Raw genomic sequence first — 22,804 nt, 5'->3', positions numbered from 1 at the left:
CATTTGGTTTTATTTTTTAAAGTTTTTCGGCTGCAGTTTATTCAAAGGATTGGAGATATTTTGGTTGGGCGTCGGGAGGCGAGGACTTTTTTTTCCCCCATCGGGGGAGGAAAACACTTTGTTTCCTATTTCATCAGATATATATTTTTTTTCAGATTTCGAATGAAATGGAATTGATGGGATCTTTCTGTTTTATGGATTCATTGTTCATGCCGTGTTACGCACTACAATCGAATCTGAGGGATGGGTCTTTGTGCTCGGACTGAATCGGGAAAAAGGGAGTTATGTCGGGGTAGATGTGTTATGGACACTTGGAAAACTAAAAGTTGTTGCCCAGCGAAATTGCTCGGCGTAATGTCCTGCTCTGAAAAGTATTAGTTTTCAAGCTGAAATGCTCTCTTCGTTTTACGGTGGAGATATTGAAAAAAAATGAATTGTTCCTTCTCGGACATTTGTCTTATGAAAAATCTATTCTATTAAAATTGCGTACCTTCTACAAAATTATTTAAATAAATAATAAATAACCAATACTATTCACTATTAATGAATCGTCGTTTGTATAATTTTTCATTTATTAATCAATGCAATATTAATATTGGCTCGATTAGATTTTTATATAATGCATATTGCATATCTGTTCCCTCCAAGTAGTGATTAAATTATTATGAAGGATTTCAGGGATGAATTTCTTATTGGGTGTGAGTCCCTGAGAACGATGACTTTTTTTCTGCCTGAGGTATTTCATCAGTTCTTCAATTTTATTAAAAATACACACAGGTCAATTGAATACGCGATATAAAGTGTTACATATCGAGTTCAAAAAACGTAAATGAGGGACAGTGGGGCTCGTATTCCCTCGTTTTGCCAACAGAATTTATTTTGAGAGACAAGTATGTAGGCGGACTGCCAAGAATTCTAGGGGAAAAAATATCTACATAATTTTTTGATGCTCTAAACAATCTAGGGAATATAGATTTGATATGTTTTGGGTGTCAAAGGAAATTCCAACGTGCCACCAATTTTACAGTCAAAAAAATTTGCACTCCCACAATAGTTTAAAAATTTAAGAAAGCTGTAATAAAATTAACAATCCGTACCGCATCGTGGCTGTCGTAATTATTAGTTGAATGTAAAATTTCCATTTGTTTTTTTTTCGTAGAATTTCAGGCAGAACGAAATTGTCCTCCCGCCCTCAATTATATCAGTTATTCATCACCATATAAATTTTCAATCAACAAATTCTCCGACGATCGGAGAAATTCCCGGAGCATCTCATTTTTAATAATCTCAAATTATCCTCTCGACTCGAGTGGGGGATGAAAAGCGGAAAAATGGCTGAGGAAATTCCGCGGCATTGAATAGCGCTAGGTCAAGATCTCTGGTGCTATATCAGAGAGCCGCCAAGTGCACTCAACCAATGAAATCTTTTGGTATCGAAGCCACTCGCTGATAAATGACCGATAAATGTGGATAAAACGGAGACCGCCCAGTAAATAATGATCAAAGTGTCATTTACTTTCACTTCAATATCGCTGAAAATCTGCCACCACAATATTCCCCCTCAAGTCTCAGTGCTAAATTAATTACCCGTCTCAATGAGTTTCACCATTCATTAAAAAAATATTTATTTCAAAAATCGATTGGAGCGACTCGTGAAAAAAAATCACACCCCTCGATTTTTTTTCCTCATAAAATTGTTATGATCTGATAGTGGTGTATTCAGTATTAACCAATTATGATTAGGAACTTCAAGCGCTGGCATTCAATTTCTGTTTAATTTCATTTTGATCGGTTTTTTTTTTACTGCCCGGACCCACTAGAATTTAATAACTTTGGTACGTTAGCTACCAGTGCATGCTTTATTATGCAGTATACACTTGTTATAATCGTTTACGCTATTTCTGTATGGGAATGAAAAATATTAATAGATTCTCACACTGATTTTCAAATAATACTTGTAACCGCGCGATGAAAAAATTTCTTTTGAAATATTTCCAATTTTCCGTAACATCCAAAAAAATTTTTAACTCTCGGAAAATGCATTTTAAAAAAAAACTACTGAATTGCCCGAATTTCATTACAATATTGAATTTTGCCTTCTACATTCAATATAAATATTAATTTTCAATCAATAATATTATGTATGTAATTGAAATGAGAAGAATAATTCTATTTCAATTGCAATGAGAGGAGAGAGATGAGAAATGCTTTGAGGGAATTCCTACTTGAAGAGGAGTCGAAAGAGTTGTCGGGCTTGTCAGACTTGTCAGAGGTCAACGTTTATTTACCCTCTATATATAACCGACTATTTCTATTTACGAAATTGGCACTGGAGATCAAGGAATGACAGCCGAAGCAACTGCTACCTCATCAGACAAATCCACTATTTCATATCCATCGTCTTATTAATTATATTCATTCCTACAGCTATTTGCATTGTGCTCAATCAGGTTAATTGCAATCGAACGAATCAATTGGGTTAATTAATTGCTAACAATCAAATACGTCATTCTACGTGTGTCAAATTAATCGAAAATTTAATTAATCAATTTCACTTAGACAGTCTCAGACAGTTCACCCCAGAGAATTTTCCAAAGCAAATAATTTCCCCGATTTTCTCAAGAAAATGAAAAAAACTTGAACCAAAAATTCGATAATCATTGCAAAACGCTAATTGTTATTTGTATTATCTGGTAATAAATTTTTGTAATCAATTCACCAATTTTTTGAGGGACATCTTCAAATTTCATCAGTGGAGAAATGTTTGTAAAAAAAAAAAAATTTGAAAAATGACACGCAAGAAATCCATCACCTGAACTATTAATGAACTATTAACTAATCCTCTCCTTCTCACCAGTGGCATCATGAGAATTACCTTCTAATTAGCCCCAAATAAAATATTCACGTATTGACACGAGTCCGGCCATGACGAGCATAAATTTTTCAAACCCCTGATTATTGTCTTTGTATCGATTTTCATCCGCCGAGTCGCTATTTGCGTGGTGGCAATTATCCCTCCCCCTTTCCCCCACATACAGAAAATTATCGTTCATGTGCTCCAATTTTGTGGATTTTCGAGTGACGACCAGGCATGTACAAGTGTTTTTATATCTGTCTATTCGTACGCCAAAAATACAATGACGCGACCTCTCGCGCTTTTCAAACACGTGAATTCACCGCAGAACAATTATCATTGATAAAAAAAAATAATCCATTTTATCTGCGAAAAGAATAATCAATTAGAGGTATTGAACGAAATTATTTCATTGTGTGAAATTCCCACGGATTTTTCAATTCAAATTTCCTCCACTTTTTTTCCCCGCGTGGCGAGAATTTTCATTAGCACCCACTGAATTATTTTTCATTTCAACGATCAGTTTTATTTATTTTAATGGAGTTTAATATTTTCCATTTTTCATTGCCAAATTGCAGCTCTACTCGTACAATTTTCCTCTCGAATTGAAATAATATTTTATCTATTCTGCCGAATGGCAACTTTTTAATTGAGAAGTCGGGAGATATTTTCCCTCGGATTTGTTTTACTCTCGATTATAGACGGCACTCGATATTATTACTCAACTTTCCGACTCGAGAGATTCCCGGATTATACAAAAGATGATAATAATAAAAGAGTACATGGGCAGTATTTTTTTTTTTTGCCTATTTACATTCCCCAAATGACTGATTAAATTCTCAACGAGAATAATATTTTAATAAAAAAAAAAATAAATAAAATTCATTTAATCTCGCTTCACTCTTCTATCAAATTAATAAATACCTTGCACACTCAAAAATTCATTGATTTTCATGAAGTTAAATTGAATTTAATAGTCTCGTCGATTTTCCACCGTTAAGAAAAGAGATATTTTATCCGTTTTGTGAGATGACAACTGTTTAATTGATAAAAAGAGATATTTTTCTCCGATTTATTTCCCTCTCGATGCTAGTCGGCACTCGATATTATTACTCAACTTTCCGACTCGAGAGATTCTCGGATTATACAGAGGACCGGAATAAAGAAAATCAAGATATAGACTGTTTTCTTTTTGTCCTGTTTACATTTTTCTATCATTTTTTCATCTCCGACTTGCCAAGGAGGAGCTCGAAGGCATTACGTCAAAAGAGATATTGAATCCGAGAGAGCGACACGGATGATCGCGTTCAAATCAATCGACAACTTTCCAAGAGATTCCCTTTCATTTCGATTCCTAGTTCTATAATTCATCGAGCGTAATTGACAGAGCTGTGGCTATTTATTTGTTTTTCAGTACTGTCGAGTGACAATGCACTTACTTTTACCGATGGGTAAGTAGAAAGCAATCACTATGCAATTTTCTTTTCAATTTCGATTCGTGAAAGGTGGAAATAAATCGCTCGTTTGCCAGTGGATACGGCACGTCATGAGTCAGACAAAAAAAAAATCACAGCGAAAAAATCTATCATTTTTCTCAATAACAATAGACCGTGCGGAATTAATTTAATGCATTTTGGGAATTTAATTAGTAAATAATAGACATGGTTTGATTGAAATTTTTCACATGATGAAGGGATAGAATTATTATTATTAATTATTATGCTTCAGTTTGGGTGAGATATATTTTTTGTTGGCGGCGTCGATTTTTAATGAAGATTCTTTCATCTGCTATCCCCCTCCGCGCCATTTTGCTTTATGAAAGAAATTCCATAAATAAATTTAAGCATGAGTACACAGAGTGAAAATTGAAATACCTCGGACAACGTGTCGATTCATCGGGGGGAGAAAGGGGGAGGGGATGTAAAAACAAATAATGCAACACCCAGGAGATTAAATTCGCCGCCGCCGAGTCTGCGAAAACAACTCCTTCGAATTGTGCAACGGACGATAAAACATAGAGCAAAGATCGGAGAAAAAAACTTCGTCCATCATTTTTGCATGACATTTCCGGCAAATATTTTGAAAATTTTCGGCTAATCAATTCTAGCGGAATTTTGGGCGATTGAAATTCGAAATTTAACAAGAAAATCAAAGAAAACTTAGACTTGATTTAAATTGTCATTAACTCATTTGATCATCACTCTATAGATATGGAAGAATTGTGAAAAGAAAACATTTTTTGAATGCAGCAAAAATTTGGAATTTTTAAAGTGTTTGCCTTCGCGATTTCTGCATTCTTACGATTTGACATTATTTTACCACAGAGTAACAAATTTAAAAAAAAAAAAAAGAGAGACGACAGTGGTAGTCTCAAGTTTCCCTTTTCTGCTGAAACCAGTCCTCAGGGTAAACTTGAACTGAAGCATTTCTTCGGGTTTCCCATAATCATCAGAAACATCGCCGTGCGTATAAAAAAAAATGTAATAAAACGAGTGAAATAAATGATTAACTCTCTCGTGTCCCAGATAATTAAGCCAGAATTAATTATCCTAAATGTCCATAGATCTGTGCCCTCCGACAGGTTATTAATTAATTATTCGATGAACTCCGATAATACAATTACTCTCTTCCCCATGAATGAAAAATCAGAAATTTAATTGACTCCCAGTCACTCCCTACTATTCATAATTTATACAATCGAGACATTTCCCTTTTCTTTCTTTCATATCATTTTAATCCACTCGTTAGTGGCTGAGCGCGAAAGGGGAATGAGATAACACAAGTCCGACAATTTTTAATGATGCCATATATAATATCCGTAATGCAATACCAAGATCACTGGAATCAGACGAAAATATTGAGCAAAACCGGATTTTCGAGCTTTCAAAGTGTACAGGTTTCTAACGATCGAATATCTTACGTTGAAATTATTTACAACCGCTCAACCATAAATTTGCCTCACAACAATTCAAACTATTTTCTTATCCAATTCCTCCCAACTCAATTCCAAGTTATTCTCCATTAAGATTTTTTCAAAACCGCGAGATTATAGTTTATTTATTATAATTTCAAGATCAATATCAATAGTTGAGAAATTGAAAAAAAAAAAGGGAATTCACATCTTCGCAATTCGCGTCCTGGAATTCCGAAATTTTTCTGACTTTTCCGTGAAACCTAAATTTGCGCGATCTACCCCTAATTATTAATTTTCTGGTAATTATTTGATAGTGCAATTAAAACGGCAAAAATTGTACATATTCTCGGTAAAAACGCATTTGCAGATGAAAATAAAGAGGAATGGAGCAATAATCCGGAAAGTCAAGGTGTGAAAAGCCGTGGATTCCCCCCGTGAAAAAAATACATTGAGAAATACATGCAACCTCCCCCCCCCGTTGAATTCCCCAGGAATACCCCGGGCATTATCCACCTACACAATTTTTCGTGATGGTTCATAAGCTTTGTCCTCCCTTGTACGTTCCCACAAACCCCTTGTCGACTTCCCTCGATTTTCCTTTCCATCACTTTTCTGCGGTCACTAAAACAAATAGCGGTGGGATTCCCTTTGATATTTGTGTTTTCGGGATTAATTAAAGCGGCAAAAATTACCCCCTGACTAAATTCGGGGCAACAAAAACGAATAAAAATTAGGAGAAAATCAGAGGAGAATTTTACTGTTTGGCCTATTTGAAAAATGATTATTTAAATATTGCCATTGCCTTCCTTATACTGTTAACATTTTTTTTTCATTTCCGATTGGTAAAATATAACTTTTCATATTTGATCTATCAAATCCGACCCTTTCCCGGCGAATAAAATAATACATCGTGCACAGAGAAAATACACGGAAATAATTAAAATACTAAGTACTCCAGAGCAGCTGTGCGTGATGTTGACTATATGCCGAGACACGTGCCACATGCTATTATGCAAGATGCATAATGGCCCAAGTGACGAGATATGTACGAAGAGCTCAGGATAAAATGCGACAGAAAGAAACCCAAAGGCGCATCTTGCGCCTGCAAGAGTTGTAAGACAACAAATAAATAAATTAAAAAAAAATCCCTTCCTCCTTTCAGACAGCGAGGATTATCCAGAGGATTATTTGCAATGCATAATTTACGGTTTGGACTATTCATACGTGTTATGAAAGAAACTCTAGATTGTACATTTTTACTTTTATCTCCGCGCATTACGAACCAGTGATTTACCATTTGAATTCATTTTCAGACTGAATACACGAATTCAAATTCATATTAGCGACAGCAATCATCGTAATTAACAATTACTAATACCATTACGTAATGTTAATTCGATAGTATTTGTGTCTATTTAATTTTCATGGATTCCAACGAAATGTGAATAGGCAAATGTGAATGCGCGATATATAATCGTAAAAGTGACGAATGATGAAAATTACCAAGAGAAGACCTTTTGATTGACAATGTCACATCACCAGACTGAATCAACGATAAACTTGAAATGCGACAGAATACTCATCATTCCTAATTCGAACTCCAAGGGCGATTAATGCATCCGACAATAACAGCATTGAGATTATGTAAACGGAAGAGAATTTCCTGATGGCGCGAAGAGGAAAAAAATTTCAAACTGATAGTTATGGAAAAAATGAGGAGACACATTTTCAGCTAATAATTCTCATGGTGTCTAGTCCCATGATGAGAAATTAAATTATATCCGTTTAGAAGACGTTTATTTATTCTCTATAATAAAGCATCCACATAATGTGGAATTGAGAACAGTGGAAATATAACGATGGAGTATGAATTTTGAGTAAAAATAGGAATCGCACGCTTATTATCTTGAATCCATTAAGGCATTCAGTGAGCTGTTTCTTGCATGAAAATCTCTTGAGAATAGACTGAAATTCTTCCTTTATACCCATATCCTCTGAGATTATTCCGACGAATGACATTTTGCGTAAATTTTCGGAAATAGACTGATGGACTGTCAACTAAAATAGTTGGCACTTTATCAGTAAAAATGGAACGGTTTCAGTCATTGACCTGCGATCCAAGAGTCTCAAATATTCTGAATATATTTAATAAAATATGTAAAAAAGCATTTACACGAAGATTTATCAAATAATGAAAAAAATTATTCATCCGGTCGGGGTTGATATGAAATAAAACGATTTCTCTTCCCTTCCATGAGAAAAATAATAACGACTATATTTTCATTATTATTACTAAATGATTGATTGAATTCGTCTTAGGTTTTTAGTCATAAACTCTTGAATGTTGACGATCAGAAAACTTCCCGTGACTTTCGCGCATTTACGAACAGACCGGATGCTTCAACCGTTCCGTTGTATTTTATTATGACTTTATTTTTTGTCTCCGTTCGTCCGTTAATAAAAGATCATCTCAAATTTTTCAACAGCTACCACGACAAAATGAAATTAGCGAAAGCAATGTCTACACTATACCCTTTTTTTTTCATCTCCATAATTCCTTGTTTTTTATTTTGGTTATTATTTTTTCACAATCTTTCAAGTGAACGCAAGCAGTTATTCTTCTTGCTCTTGAGTATTAGAGGATTCTGGGAAAAAGATTATTTTTATGGAACTCGAGTCGAGGGAAGATGTCGTTCTAGGGATCTTTGAGATTTCTCTAACGAGCTCGCAATATTTCTCATTCGTTCGGTTGAATGACTGGATTTATATAAAAATTATTTCAAAGATTTATTCCACTGCCAGTGGCACCGTAATCCACCAATTATTATTTTTTTCTGCTGAAGACATTGTTATGACACTGCATTGTCAAAAATTTTCCTTGAAATAAATATATACGAAAAATTCTAAACAATTGGCATTCCCACAAATCCTGTCGTTTCACCGAACAAAATTTTCAAGCTTAATTTGACCCGCCCAGTTGAAATTGAAATCGTCACCTCAATTGAATTTGAATAAAAAATTGAGGAATAATTGTACTCACTGAAATACACGGCTGATCCATGTCAATCCACGTCGACCGCGTGTCCTCCTCCATTTTTTAATAGTCTATTATATGTATTACATGGCGTTAAATTTTTTTGTTAATTTCATTACTGCAGGCTTGTTTAACACACACTATCAATTCCACACTGTTATTAGTTTTAGGGCTGAGTCGGCATTGTCTAGCATTAATACCTGAAACCATAAGAAAAAGAGCTTTTTAAAATTTCATTACGATTTATCAAAAGTCAGGCAGAAAATCGCAAAGAAAAAGTGAAACAACTCAGCGTGACCTGAGCGTCAATTATCGATCAATATCTCCGGATCCGGATCGATAGCGAATTTTTTAATAGGAGACTTTTTTATAAACCAAACGGAGATCTATAAAAAAGTTCCTACAAAAATAATTATGCTTCTGTCAGATTCCAAGATATTTCATAATATTTGTCAGAAGAGATTGAATTTTTTATCAGGCAGTTTGCGTGTAAATTAGAAGAGATTTCAGTTGTTTAATAATTTAATAATCAGTCATTTTAATCGGAGGAATCAATCAATTTTATCCAACACGGTCTTGCATGAACATGTCTTGCATGAAAATGTCGGATTTGAATTTCACATTGGCTAGGGAATAACGAGTTTTCGAATAAAATGTACATACAATGCCGTTTGGCCTATTGACATTGGTATCAGTTCAATTGAATAATCACATCAAGTGCTTGGGTTTCACGCTGTGAAAATGAGAAAAAAATATTGTGAAATTTGTGAAAGAAATGATGCAGGTACACAGATTCAATATTTGGCACTTTCATTTATCGCTCACCTAAGGGCAAATGTCTAAGAGCAAATGCCACTTCCTCATCTCCTAGGCGTATTTATTTTATTGCTGCCACCCTGTTATGGCCAGTTGAATTTTAGTGATATTTATTGACAACAAGAGAAGTGAATTTTTTTCTCTTTGCTAAAACTATATTTTTCTTTGAACCACCGTTTCCACTGGACATAACAGCATCCGGAGTTTTTGCTGACGTCGACATCAGAGATCTTCTATCAAATGAAAGAGGAAGTGGCTGAAGAAGTACGAAAGCTCGGGGAATAGAATTTCCACGGTATTTGATAGTACCAAGTATTCAGGATGTTTATCCAAAAATGTGCACACAAAAAAAAAAACAAATTTTAACTGCAAGGTAATCCATTTTTTGTCTTGGTGAGCAATTTTTTTTATATTTCTCTCTGTCGGCTTTATTGATTTCAATGGTTTATCCATTTTTCTACTATTCAACAAGATAATTGAACAATGAATAAAAATATCGAGTATAGAGTACTTTTCCCTCTCAAATTCGTTAAAATGTTTCAATTATCCCTCATTGCTGATCCATAGAAATCAAATGAAAAGCAAGATTGTGTATTTAAAAACAATTATTTTTCCATCTGAATGATTCCTTTGTTCTCCCCCTTCATCATTGATATCGGTATATACAAATGCTGGATTAAATTATTTCCACGAAAACTAAATAAATTTTAAACACTGATCGATCGAGTCTACATAGCCTAAACATAATGGAAATGAAAATAGAAGTTTGAAACATTGGAAATCCGTGGTGTATGCAAATTTGAAAAAATGATTGAGAATGGAGTGAAATATTGATCAACCTATTCACAAAAGTTTTTCAATAATCGAAAAATTTTTGGTAAAACCCAAGTTTTTTATTGTCAGGTCAGAAATAATGTCCGAAGAGGTAAAAGCACATCTGGAATATAAAAATTCAGACACTAGTTTTATCCGGCCATGAGCCAAAACGGAAAACTCAGAGTGACACGATCCTCAATATTACATTTGTTGCCTCGACGAGACGCTGAAATTTTTGTTTTATCCCAGACGCGAGAGTCGGTAAACCGATTTTTCGGAGAGTACCCATGGTTTTTTAAAAATCTAGTTCATTCGTAAATTGTATAATTTGACAGAAACACTCTTATCTTATTACCAGTGACTCGAAATTCGAAATACAGAAATTCAATTAAATGCAGAGCATTTTCGATCATTAAAAATCTCGAGGGAATTCATTCACTGTCAATAAATCCATGTTTGAACCTGTGGAATTTATTTGTTTAACGACATGTGAAACATGGAGAATAATCAAACAATTTTTTTTTAGCTGAATTCTACAGATTATTCATAAATCATGAATAATTTATCCGAAATTATAAAATTATGAATTTGAAAAATCAATTTTATAGGTCAACAATAATAATTAAGCGAAAGAATTTGAGGAAACTAAATTCGTTAACAAGTGTGAGTGAAATTCTCTCAGAGCGAAAACAATTCCTGGGAAATTTTCCAGTTAATGAACAACAATGGATCCAGTGTTTTGTCATTCGATCTCCAAACGAAAGGACGAAAAATCTATAGAATTATTTCTACGCATTCAATATTCAAATTTCGATTATTCCCCATTCGGAAAAATTTCAATTTATTGTTTTATGCATAAATGCGAGCTTTTTTTTTCCATCACTCCACGCGCTCAATATTTCACCAATAATTTCACGGCAATCGGTGTATAATTTCACGGTGACCGCTGCTGATTTATCGATCACATGTTATCCCAGATGTATATGTGATTTCCCTCACAACATGTATTTTTTAACCTTTATTTGAATGAACGCCGACATTTGTGTCGCAGTTTAATTTACCTGGGGCACCGCTGGAGTTATCATATGAGAGTTCAAAAAAAAAAAAACAATAGAGGCATTCAGGTAATTTATCAAACACAATAAATAACATTTTCTCACGAATTCAAATGCCATTATCTCTAGAATAAATTTTCCGTTTATTAAAATAATCGAAAACTCGTGATTTTTCAATATTTTTCCACCTGAATCTGAACTGTATTTGTCAATCATCAATTTCCATCACTATTTATTTATCGTTTTTATTTACCTATTCGTCATAATTTATAACGATAATTATTAATTATTATTCATCAGAAGCGAAATTTCAAACTGAGAGATAAATAAAATATGCCACTCGCATTCATTATCGATTTACCAGAAAAGCGATTGATTTAACGTAAAAACATTAAGAGGTTTTTTTTATAACCGACAAAATTACCAACGAAAAAGGTATATGTATACCTGGAGTATTTCCCCCTAAAATCAAATATAGTCTTCGATTAATCGATATTCAACAAAGGTAAAAAAAACTCGACTTCCTCCATCATGATTATTATTCATTGTCGATTTCTCGAATTTCTCGAGATTTCCCCACAAAACTAATCGCTAAAGAATAGGATTCCCCTTCACCCGCATAACCAACGACTTCTTGCTCGAAAAAATTTCTCAATCTATCAATCAATAGCCCAGATCGACTGCCATCCGTGCATAAAATCTCCTCTTTTCATCGCTAGCCCGCACAAACACCATAAAAATTAATTCCCCTCCCCCCACAAGACAATTTAGCTCATGAAGATTGATAGTATTATCCCGATAGTGAAAACTTTGTTTGCGTCGATCTCCAATGGTACCAGTACTACTTCACATCCATGCCCATCTCGTTGGCGTGGAAACCACCGGAGTACACTTCAATTTTTATACACATCCCCCTTTTTTTTCCAATACACAATTTTTTCACCCACAGATCTGATCGTTAAAAATCCACGGGGAACTGCGGATATCGATGTTTACGATTGCGTCCCCGCGATTCGTGCCAGTGAGTCCAAACGATTGAGACACTAGTCGTTACGGATATAATAACCAACTAGACGAATTTGCGCGTCGTATTAATTTCGTTAGGAGGTGTTCTCACTAGTACAGAGTTGTGCAACTGATAAAAATGGGATAGGGAGAGAGAGAAAAAAAATGTTTGCCGATGATTTCACGGGGGAAGAAGAGAGAGAGAGAGAGAGAGATGGAGAATCTCCATTATTGAATTACATTCAATTTTTTGATTAATCCTCGAATGTCCCAACGATTGTCCTCGAAATTCGAGGCGAAATCGTCATCGTTGTCTAACAAATATCAAACTCCACTCGACTGGAATACATCAAGGTTGGTGCAGCCGAAAATATACCAGGTTGAATAAATACGAATTGTCAACTGTTTACATTGCGACATACCACCGAAACCTGTTTTTTCACTGCAAATCAGACACTACGAGGTCTGATTTCATACAGCATCTGATTAACGGATAATTACGTTTCTCGGGGAGGACTAGAAAAATTGGGACTAATGAACCAAAAGACGAATGAATCCGGCAATTTTTGATGTATTTTTCCAAATATGTCGACAGTGAAAAAATTTTTTATTCCACTGATCTCTCTTCACGACTTGGCTACACTAATGAAAAAAATCGTGAAGAAATAAACTCATGGCCGCGTGCACACATCGTCCACCGATAAAACCATCTGTGACTGTTAATTATCTTCAAAACACGTTCCCCCACTCATCAATTCAAACCTCATTCCCCCTTCGTACCTCAAATAAAAAAAAGTATGACAGAACAAAATTGTATGACCCCAGCAAATAACAGTTTCACCAAATCAATCTGTATGATAACGAGACGATGCAAAAGATTTCAAAGTGCCAGCGAGTGCCAGTCCCGAAATAAAATAGAAACTAACTGGAAAAAAAAAGTCTGAATAAATAAAAATCAGATTCTCCGGTTACCAATTGCATTCAATCCACTGCCTCTGAAATAATTTCGCCACAAAAAAAAAATCCCCAACATCCAAAAATCCAAAATAATCCAACCTCCAACGCCCCGATTTCTCCATCAAAACTTAACCCACAATTTCCATCAACATCAATACTCGACAACACCAAAAAAAAAAAAAAAGAAAAAATGCCAACAGCTTCAATGAAAAATTGATTAAACTCACTTTATCATTCACCAATGGACTGACCGGTGGCCTCCAGCGTTGTTAATAATAAATAATTAACCACTGATTATCAATCACTTGATTGGCGAGCAAGAGGAATCACTGAATCAGCTGGATGCATCAACTGGATATTTCCACTGAGTGGATGATATTATTGAGACAACTGAGACAATGGTGATGAATAATTTGATCTGTCAATTCGCGCACGTGGTGACAGGGGAATACCGATTGGAGGCAGAGAAACGATGTTTGTGGTACGAGAGCTCGTTGCTCACTGGTAGTACAGGAGTGCTATTGGCGTTGCCTACTTGGCCTTGCGCCTACGCTCTCATCCCTACCACTCAAACATTAAATCTGGTGAGTGCAACTATCCACCCACATGGAGGGATGCTAAACAACTTCAGCCAAGTCACAACTGCTTACACCCACCCAAATGCCGGGTGGCATTGTCATCAGATACTGGAATACCACATCTTATCATCCTGACACATTGAAATCTCCATTGTCGGATAATTAATCACCCGAGAATTCATTCTATCATTTATTCCGCCAGATCGAACAGATATTTGACAGACATTTGTTTTGCACTTATGTATCCATAAAATTGAATATAAATTTTGTAATTATATATTTTTAATATATTATCGATTATGTATTGATATCATGTAGAAAATACAGGAAAGAATGAAAATTTTTGGGAATATGGGAGAAATGTAGAAAAGGGGAAATACGAGATTGGAGAGAAATTAGCTCGGTTGACGTGTCAGAGGGTTGGGGAGGGCATTTGGTATGCAGAGGTGACTTAGCAAACAATGAAAAATTTCACGTCGAGAGGGACGAAAATGGTGGGACGATTTGCTTGAAAAACTCATGTTTACTCAAGACTTTTTTTACTGAGAAAAATCAACTCGTTTCGAGAATTGAAAATGTCCCCGGGACATTCAGTTAATCCAATCTCTCCCTCAGTTTTTCGAATATGCAATACACCGCAGGGCATTCTTTCATTGCCAATAACAATTGCATCACAATTATCGAATTTATCTTTTTCCCCTCTATACTATTATTCACATAAAATTAAAGAGTACCCTTTCTGCTCCTATTGATTGTTGTATTAATTATTCATTGGATTTGATGCGATGGGAATGCTCGCTCGCTGTTGGATTTCAATGAGAGAAATTCATCGATTGCCAATCGAGAATAAAAATGGAATTTTAAATTATTCAGAACACTCCTGACATCGATGAATCTGTGCAATTTTATATTGGTCATTTAACAATTTTGAGAGCTACCGGAGTAGGTGAATAAACAAAGACCCTATTTTTTTTTTTTTCAATTGAGAGGAGAATATTATCAACGTGACACGCATTGAAATCCAGTGTAGGGTTGATAAACCCCCGCAGGGTGTTTTTTTTTTCCTGTTTTCTTTTCTCTCCTTTTTTTTTTATCTCGACGTACTCTTTAACCCCCCAGAGTCTTAGCTGACATGCACAACTTCCATAGGTGAGCCTTATAGTTTCAAGTACATACGTGCAATTCAAGTTTAATGCATCTTCAGACGCTTTCAATGCTCATTCCAAGCGATTTTTATCGTGAAAATTGCAACTTGAAGGGACTAGCCAGACTGAAGAGACCTACGCAGCTCTCAGTTTTTTTTTTTTTTTTTTTTATAAATAAGAGAGCACTTTTCTAGTGATACAGTAATGAGAACTCCCCCGCGCATTGAGAAAAGTTGGAAAAATTATCCAGAGAATTATTATAATTTGTTACTACCTAATTAAATATTTACGCAACGAAATGGAATTCATTGAAGACCATCTCTTTGCGAATTTGAAAATCAATCTACAGAACATCTATTGAAGAGAAGCTCATGCAATTAGTCGTAATAATAATCAAATTCCGATTAAAATGGAATTGAATAATTACGTAATAATTTTAATGACAGAATAATTAGACAAATCGAATTATCTGAACTCAAATTTGAATTGAACGAAATTTTCAACTTGTTAAAATTGAATGAATAAATAATATCTCTCAGCTCTTAACAAAAGAATGAAAGTGCTAATTGAATTACTAGGGGAATATTCCAATTCATGATTTAATAACTCATAATTTATTATGAGATTGATGCAATGGAATATTCGGTGTCTCCAGTCCATTAGAATGTGACAGATACTTTTGGAAAACGCCGAGTGAATAATTCGAGTCACCTGGAACTTAGTTCATTTCAAAACTGAGGCTTTATTTAAATTATTCATACTTGCATATCACCTCGTAATTTTCAAGCGATGTCGATTATGTATGAAGAATCGGACACGCAAAAAGAATTTCCAATAATTATCGCCACTCGTCTGACACCTGACTTTCGGTATTCAAAATATGAGATGAAAACTTCTCAATTTCCCCAATAATGAATAATTAATTGCAGAAATAAATTCGAAGCTTGTATCATATTACAGTTTTGAACAAATTGAAACATTGAATTCGTTGAGGGAAAATGTCAGTGGAGTTGTGAGTGAGGTAAGGAATAAATAATTATTCAGTGAGAACTATGAAATTTTCCTGAGCAGCCAGCAAAAATACCTTTTAAAAATCCATCTTTAGAAAATACACGTTAACAATTTCGCCACAGCGAATTTTTTTTTTTTTTTTTTTTCTATCCTCCTTATTCCAAATTTTTCCTCTCTAGTCATTATTAAACAGCTTCAGCTGATGATTTAAAAAAAAATTGCCCAGTCCCTTGAGAAACGTTTGACCAATTAGAAATTAGAAAAATTTCCATAAAATTTTCATGATTTTGACGTTATTTGCAAAATGACTAGCCCTTCAAAGTGCCTCATGATGATCCTGATCCCCGAGTAATTATAAATCCAGGACGACACGAAATTTCACATTTACTCCGCGAGTACAAGACGCCGTAGGTGTTATTAATCCCAGAGACTTGAATATTTTGCTCATAACTTTAATATCAACGCTGGATATACATGTCTCCCGGATGACGATGAGAAGATTATACAGACGGGGATGATTGAGAAACTTGAAAGATGAGAGTAATTGTGATTAGATGGAAGATGCCTAGAAAGCCGTAAGCCACCAGAGGTGAAATCCACAAATCTCCCAAGAGAGTTGGAGTAATATTCTGCCTTCCAATTCAAGGAATATCCCATCTTTGCGAGACCATTGTGCCACTCGTGTCCCAATTTACCCCAGAAAATTTCATTTTTTTACCAATCCAAATTCAATAGTTGCATTCATTTGCTACCACGAGCGTCCCTATTTTTTACTAATCAATTAATGTACCTCGACTCAATGAGAAACGTTGGAGGTCTTTTGAAAATCATTCTCTCCTTAAACAAGGAGTGGATTTTATTTATTTTTTGATAAAAGACATAAAAAAACAACCGAATAATTCTGAGGTATGTCGTCGAGACATTCCGTGCCCTAGATAAGATAACAATATTGTCATTTTTCTCTCCATAGGAACCATAAAACACTGGTAATGGCCACCAGTATTGCCTCGTAAAAGAAGAATTCCCTCTTATCAGTCCACACTATCATAACTACTCAGCCAACACTCGCATTTGCCCAGTCACATTATTGTCAAACTTTTGCATTAATTTGAATTTAAAATGGGTGAGGTGCAAGTGTAAAGGAAGCACCAGTGTGGCTAAATGGAGATACGGTAATGCACATAAGGTGGCATAATTATTTCTCAAGTACTGCTGCATTATTCTGCCCTGGGGGATTAAGTTAATTGATTAAGCTGCCTGATTGTTATGTTTATGGAGAAAACTGATTCTGAGGGCATCGAGAATTAAGTTATGGTAGAGGGAGAGATCCGAGGGAGCGAGTTGGGGCTTCTCCCGGGTTATTACGGAAATATCATTTTTAATCCTGATTTTAATTGCCAGCAGTGAGTTGCGTAATTATTCCATCGAATTACTTATCAGAAAACTGCATTGCTTCAAGTCTTTACCCGTTAATTTTCCATTGTCTTTGGATTTGATCTTTATTTTTAAACGGAATCAGCAATTTAATGGGAGAATACCGTTCATCTCATTTGCAATTGTTAATTGCTGTTTATGTAATTGATTACTTAACTACAGAATTTATGAATTATTCAGTGCGATGTGATAAAGTGAGAAGTCGAGTGGATTGCATTGTTCTTAATTATCGATTAAACTCCAACGTTTTTAATTCCGGGGAAAAATATCGAAGGGAATTTTTTTCAAAAACTTGATCAGTTACAAACTTCGAAATAATTATGTCAATTTAGAAATCTCGTTGATTGGAAAAGTTGCTATGATTACAATAAACCAATAAGTCCGACAAAATCAATATTAGTCTCGACATTCACTGCAAAGAAGAAAATACATTTTCAACGAATATTCCATCGATGTTTGCCCAAAAATATGAAAACAATTCGTAGACTTAAAATCGCTCTTATTCCCCGGATTGTCGACCATTTTGAGGGTAGCTCAATTATTTATTGATGTGTATTAATTGAAATCCGTCGACTAATAAATAATTAAACCCCAGTAATTTTCAAAAATATCGATTGGTAATGCAGACGATAACAATGTTACTGACAACTCCACCAGGAGTACTGAGAGGAACTCACCGCCAGCGACTCCGAGAGATGTTTTCCTCCTTCGAGATATTTTTCGGGGTAAATGTGGATACATGTTCACACGTCCGGAGATGTAAATCGCGGGGAAAATCCTTTTCATTGTCAAATATCACAAACACTCACTAATTGCACTAACGATTTGCTTTTATTATCAAATACTCGTCGCCGCACTTCTCAATTGCATCAGCTGTTGTGACTCTTCGCCGCGCAAGATGGCGGCACGCGTAGCGACAGGTACCAGTCGTTCTCAATCGAATCCATCAGGATTGACTAAAGTAGAGGCTCAGTTCTGCGGGTTTGAGTGACCCCACCGGCATTGTAATACCTCACCCCAAGAGAGAGTGGGCGCCACACGAAATGCAGTACCAGTCCCGCTGTCAGCGTCAATGTTATTTTATGGGTTTATAATAAAAAAACAAAAATCAATTTCGTAGGGCAGAAAGTAACATTGACCCCGTCGACTATCGAGTCGGCTGACGGGCAGACACCCCAGTATTGCGTGTGGCGCCCTCCCTCTCTTGGAGTGAGGTACTACGATGCAGGTGGGGTCACTCTAATCCCCAAAACTAGGCCTTTATTTACGTCAACTTCTTTGGAATAGCTCCTCCATTTTCATGCTCCCGATACTTTTTTGACAATTTCGAATTTTTCAATTCCAGTGAATATCTTCTCTCGCAGCCGCCATTTTCATTTCTGTCGACTCTCTTCGATTCGATTTTTCAGGGGTAGCCATTATGCTCTCCTCTATATACGGATTATCTCTCGGTAATACGAAATTCACCTGTCACAAAGTTTGACAATGTCAATAAATCGCCATTCGATCGAAGTGCAATGTCTCGTAGTTGATAATCAAAATAATTAATATTGTGAATTAATAAACTGCTGTCACTGGATGAATAAATTTTCGGTCACTCTATTAAAATATTTTACGTTAGATTTTGAGAGTTTATGTGGTTATAAAATATAATATATTGATGAAAAATATATAAAAACTCTTTACAAATATTTTTTTTTTATAAATCGAATCAACCATGTGTTCACGCAATGGAACAAAGTACTCACGTAATTCGTGGTAAATAATTCTGTCACATTTCTCCTAATTAAATAATAATTATGAACATCAGTTGTTTAAAATAATTCATAGACTGAAGAATTCAATCGTCTCTCCACCACTTGAATAAACTGATCAACCATTTAATCTTAATATTCAATCTTACTTTAATTTTGGTCAGAATTTGTTACATCAGCAAATACCCAGTAAATTCTCCCAAGGAGCCGAGAACCCGAGGAGCGATAAAAAATTCTATAAAACATGGGATCAGAGCAGAGTTCTCAGGGTTCCTCGGGTCAGACTCAGGCCCGAGGTCAGCTTCGTCGAGGAAAAAGTGTTCCCAATCGAGAAAGACTCCCAGACGACACACCCCCTCGCTCCACAAGCCCAGGGCCAAGCATATGCTCAGACTCAGATCTACCCTACATATCCTACACTGTAAATCAGCCCATCGGTGACTCCCCGAAGATGTCAAACAAACACCTGTCACGTGGCAAGAGTTTCGGATCAGACATCGCAAGGAGAAAATCGAGCCTAGGTAGTAGAAAAATAACTTCCTCGAAAGCCCACAACATCGTGGTGGTGAAGCCAGCTGTGTCCGATCCAGCAGCAGACAGGGATCCTGATCTAGTCAAGCTCCAGAGCATCCCCATGTTCCTACCGATCATGAGGGGAACTCTGAATCTACCCCCAGGGGTCAGGGACCCTGAGATTCTCGAGAGACTCGATCCCCTGGGGCTTTACAACCTCTGCGCAAGGTATCAGCACCATCTCAATGCCAATGCCCAGATGATCACTGGAGAACAGCTGAGTCTCTGCTCTAATATCGATGCCGAGGTCAACAGGATCATGGCCCAAGCTGTCGACAGGCAAAAGAAATTCGCTAAATTCGCCGAACACATGAATAAGGTCCACGAGCTCAGCAGACATCTCACCAAGTGTCACATGCAACTCAATCAGACTCTCGAGAGCCTCGAGACACTCAACAATCTTCTGCCCATCAAGGATCGGTTGGAACCCTTCGTCTGGACCACTGGATAATTATCGAATTAGGATAGAACACTGAGAAATATATTTCTCGACAGATATGAAAAGATTTGGTGGAAAATATCTGGTGCATGTTTTCTGGAATAATCGGCATAATTGCGATTGCATTTATATTTTCAATTAATTTACGTAATTGTGTTGGAGCTTTGATTTTATTTCTATATGGAATTATTTCACAGGTGCAGTCTCCAGTGACTGGAGATTCAGAGAAAAATATGTTCTCTCGGCGCTTAGCTAATTGTACCGAGTGATTCGTGTAATGCATTTGGTTGTAAATAAATGAGAGGAAGTTTTCATTGCTCATGTCAGTTCATTTCGTGATTCAATGATTTCCTAGTTTTTATTAATCTATAAGCATTCACAATTTCGCTCTGCTGCTTCTCAAGAATTCTCCTCTCTGCTGTTGGCAGGTTTTTTCGTTTTCCAGTCCTGTCGATGGGTGTTTCGGACTTGTAGAGAATAGAGTTCAGCAGTAAATCACGTTTTCCAGACTGAAATCAAGAGGAATGAGAAATTAAATCAAATCGATTTAATTAATTCAGAGGAGTATATTGATTGAAAACAATTGATTTTACTATTATCTTTAGCTTGTCAATTCTCGCAGGCTTTACAGTGAGAGTAGGTGGAGCATGAACGACATCTCCGAACTTGATATCTTCCCGGAAATCCTTGAATTCATCGATATCCTCCTGCAATTTCGAGGCCTTCTTCGTCTGGGCCTTCCTCGCACGTTTCTGTCCCTTCGACAACTTCACCTCAGTCGTCATCTTCTTCTTCTTCTTCTTCTTCTTCCCAATATTCTTGTGTTTATTCTGCAGCTTCATCAATTCGTCAATCTCATCCATGGCCCTCTTCTCCAATCCCTCAATCATCCCACTCTCTGGATTCCTCTTCACCTGGACATTGTACTTTTTTTCGAAAACGGTTTCGTTGATGAAATTCCGAGTTTCCCTGTTGACTCTGTTGAGAAATACGTGGGGCTTCTCGTTGGGCAACTGATTGAACACCGGGACAGCTTTCTCAGGGCGCCCTTTCGGATGGTTCATCAAACCTCCACCTCCTACTTTAATTAATCTCTCTTTTACTTTCCCACGGCTTTTCCTCTTGGCAATTCCAATTCGACCGCTCTTAACGTCGTCTTTTAGTTTTATTACTCTTTGCAGACTCTTGGGAATCATTTGGTCGTCGTTTTTCGGTGGATTGTTTACTTTTGTCTTCAATCTGTCATAAATAAGTTATTTTATACTTCTCATCAATTTTTCCAATTCCATAGAACAAATAAATCAAATTTATAATTATGCTATTATTTCTTAGATAAAGACTGGGGTTCATCCAGTAATTGAGTGAACGATTTTAAAAACAAATCGCAATGAGAATTAAACAAGATTTTATGAATTGCTATTGTGTAAGCAATTATAACCTCAAATAAACACTTACTCATTCCATCTTCGTGCGCGTTGTTTTTCAGGATCCTTCACTCCCTTGTGTTTCTTACCAGGTATTTTCCTCCCCATGGCTCTCAAATTTCATAAACAATCGAATAAAAAACTTTTGTTTGACGTTGAAGAAAAAAAGCGCGTGTCGTGCCAAAAAGCGCGTGTCGTGCCACCTCCACTGCTCCACCATCTGATCGCTGTCAGGTAAGGTTATACCACTCGATTGAAAATATACAAAAAAATATATATATATATAAAATCGAGGAATATCTCACGTGGTGACATAATCGATCGTTTAATGATAATTGAGGCCCAGAATTCTCGATAATTCTAGGTAAATCCTGTGGAAAATAAAAGTGTCAGTGACAATTCGGAGCAGAACTGCTCTAAAAGGATTTATACAGTTTATATAATGCTGTCTTCTTTGACATTTGATCATTGTGACAAAGTACTGGTGGAATAGCTGGGGACAATTTGGCAATAAAATGGCAACGTTGACTCGACTGATGGAGAGCACAGTTTATCCTAGAGTTGCGATAATTAAGAGCTGCAGGAGAAAATTGTCGGGGGGAAATACAGATGATAAAGGCAGGCGGGCCAGGAGGCCTGTCCTCAGGGACAACGATGTAGTCGGCCAGGATGGAGATGATCTTAAGGAACCTACCAACTGCTGCATGAGAGGGTGTGCTAATTGCGTTTGGATTCGCTATGCCGAAAAGTTGAGCAAAAAACTTGCTGATAGCAATGCCGACGTCCAAAAAATCATCATCGATAAAGTTAAGGATCCTAACATGAAGGCTTTTCTGTCCATGGAGCTCAGGTGTCGAAAAATTTCGTGATGGTGTATTAAATATTCTTATAGGTCCATGGATTGTTTTTTTGTTCCCCATGTTTAGTCAATTGCTGAATTTTTACGAGCTGTTAATAAATTATTCTTAAAAGTATTATTGGGTTGTGTAAAAACA

At 36.0% G+C, this 22,804-nt stretch overlaps 3 protein-coding genes across 3 annotated transcripts; 2 read left to right on the top strand and 1 right to left on the bottom strand.

The window, feature by feature from the left end:
* Positions 1 to 18,927: 18,927 nt before the first annotated feature.
* BORCS5 (BLOC-1 related complex subunit 5) lies at positions 18,928 to 20,699 on the top strand. Its single transcript, XM_011311955.1, has 2 exons — positions 18,928 to 19,377; positions 19,538 to 20,699. Exon 2 carries the CDS (start codon positions 19,618 to 19,620, stop codon positions 20,395 to 20,397), a length of 780 nt encoding a protein of 259 aa, XP_011310257.1. The 5' UTR covers positions 18,928 to 19,377; positions 19,538 to 19,617; the 3' UTR covers positions 20,398 to 20,699.
* On the bottom strand, positions 20,537 to 22,027 carry LOC105270794 (coiled-coil domain-containing protein 137). Its single transcript, XM_011311956.1, has 3 exons — positions 21,841 to 22,027; positions 20,979 to 21,624; positions 20,537 to 20,894 (listed from the first exon to the last, which is right to left on the bottom strand). Exons 1-3 carry the CDS (start codon positions 21,915 to 21,917, stop codon positions 20,709 to 20,711), a joined length of 909 nt encoding a protein of 302 aa, XP_011310258.1. The 5' UTR covers positions 21,918 to 22,027; the 3' UTR covers positions 20,537 to 20,708.
* Positions 22,028 to 22,099: 72 nt separating this feature from the next.
* On the top strand, positions 22,100 to 22,783 carry LOC105270792 (oxidoreductase-like domain-containing protein 1). The gene has a single exon (XM_011311954.1). It carries the CDS (start codon positions 22,325 to 22,327, stop codon positions 22,676 to 22,678), a length of 354 nt encoding a protein of 117 aa, XP_011310256.1. The 5' UTR covers positions 22,100 to 22,324; the 3' UTR covers positions 22,679 to 22,783.
* The last annotated feature ends 21 nt before the right edge of the window (positions 22,784 to 22,804 follow it).

Source organism: Fopius arisanus, unplaced genomic scaffold (assembly GCF_000806365.1).
Source record: "Fopius arisanus strain USDA-PBARC FA_bdor unplaced genomic scaffold, ASM80636v1 scaffold00095, whole genome shotgun sequence".
NCBI classification, from domain to species: Eukaryota; Metazoa; Arthropoda; class Insecta; order Hymenoptera; family Braconidae; genus Fopius; species Fopius arisanus.
The sequence above is the reverse complement of the archived record's forward strand: the minus strand, read 5'-3'. Positions and strand labels throughout refer to the sequence as shown.

Bases quoted from the DNA above. Each gene is read 5' to 3' on its own strand.
- BORCS5 (XM_011311955.1), top strand. From the start codon at position 19,618: ATGGGATCAGAGCAGAGTTCTCAGGGTTCCTCGGGTCAGACTCAGGCC.
- LOC105270794 (XM_011311956.1), bottom strand. From the start codon at position 21,917: ATGGGGAGGAAAATACCTGGTAAGAAACACAAGGGAGTGAAGGATCCT. The intron at 21,625-21,840 runs GTAAGTGTTTAT...TATTTATGACAG, and splicing joins CGCGCACGAAGATGGAATGA to ATTGAAGACAAAAGTAAACA. The intron at 20,895-20,978 runs GTAAAATCAATT...TCTTGATTTCAG, and splicing joins TTGACAAGCTAAAGATAATA to TCTGGAAAACGTGATTTACT.
- LOC105270792 (XM_011311954.1), top strand. From the start codon at position 22,325: ATGGCAACGTTGACTCGACTGATGGAGAGCACAGTTTATCCTAGAGTT.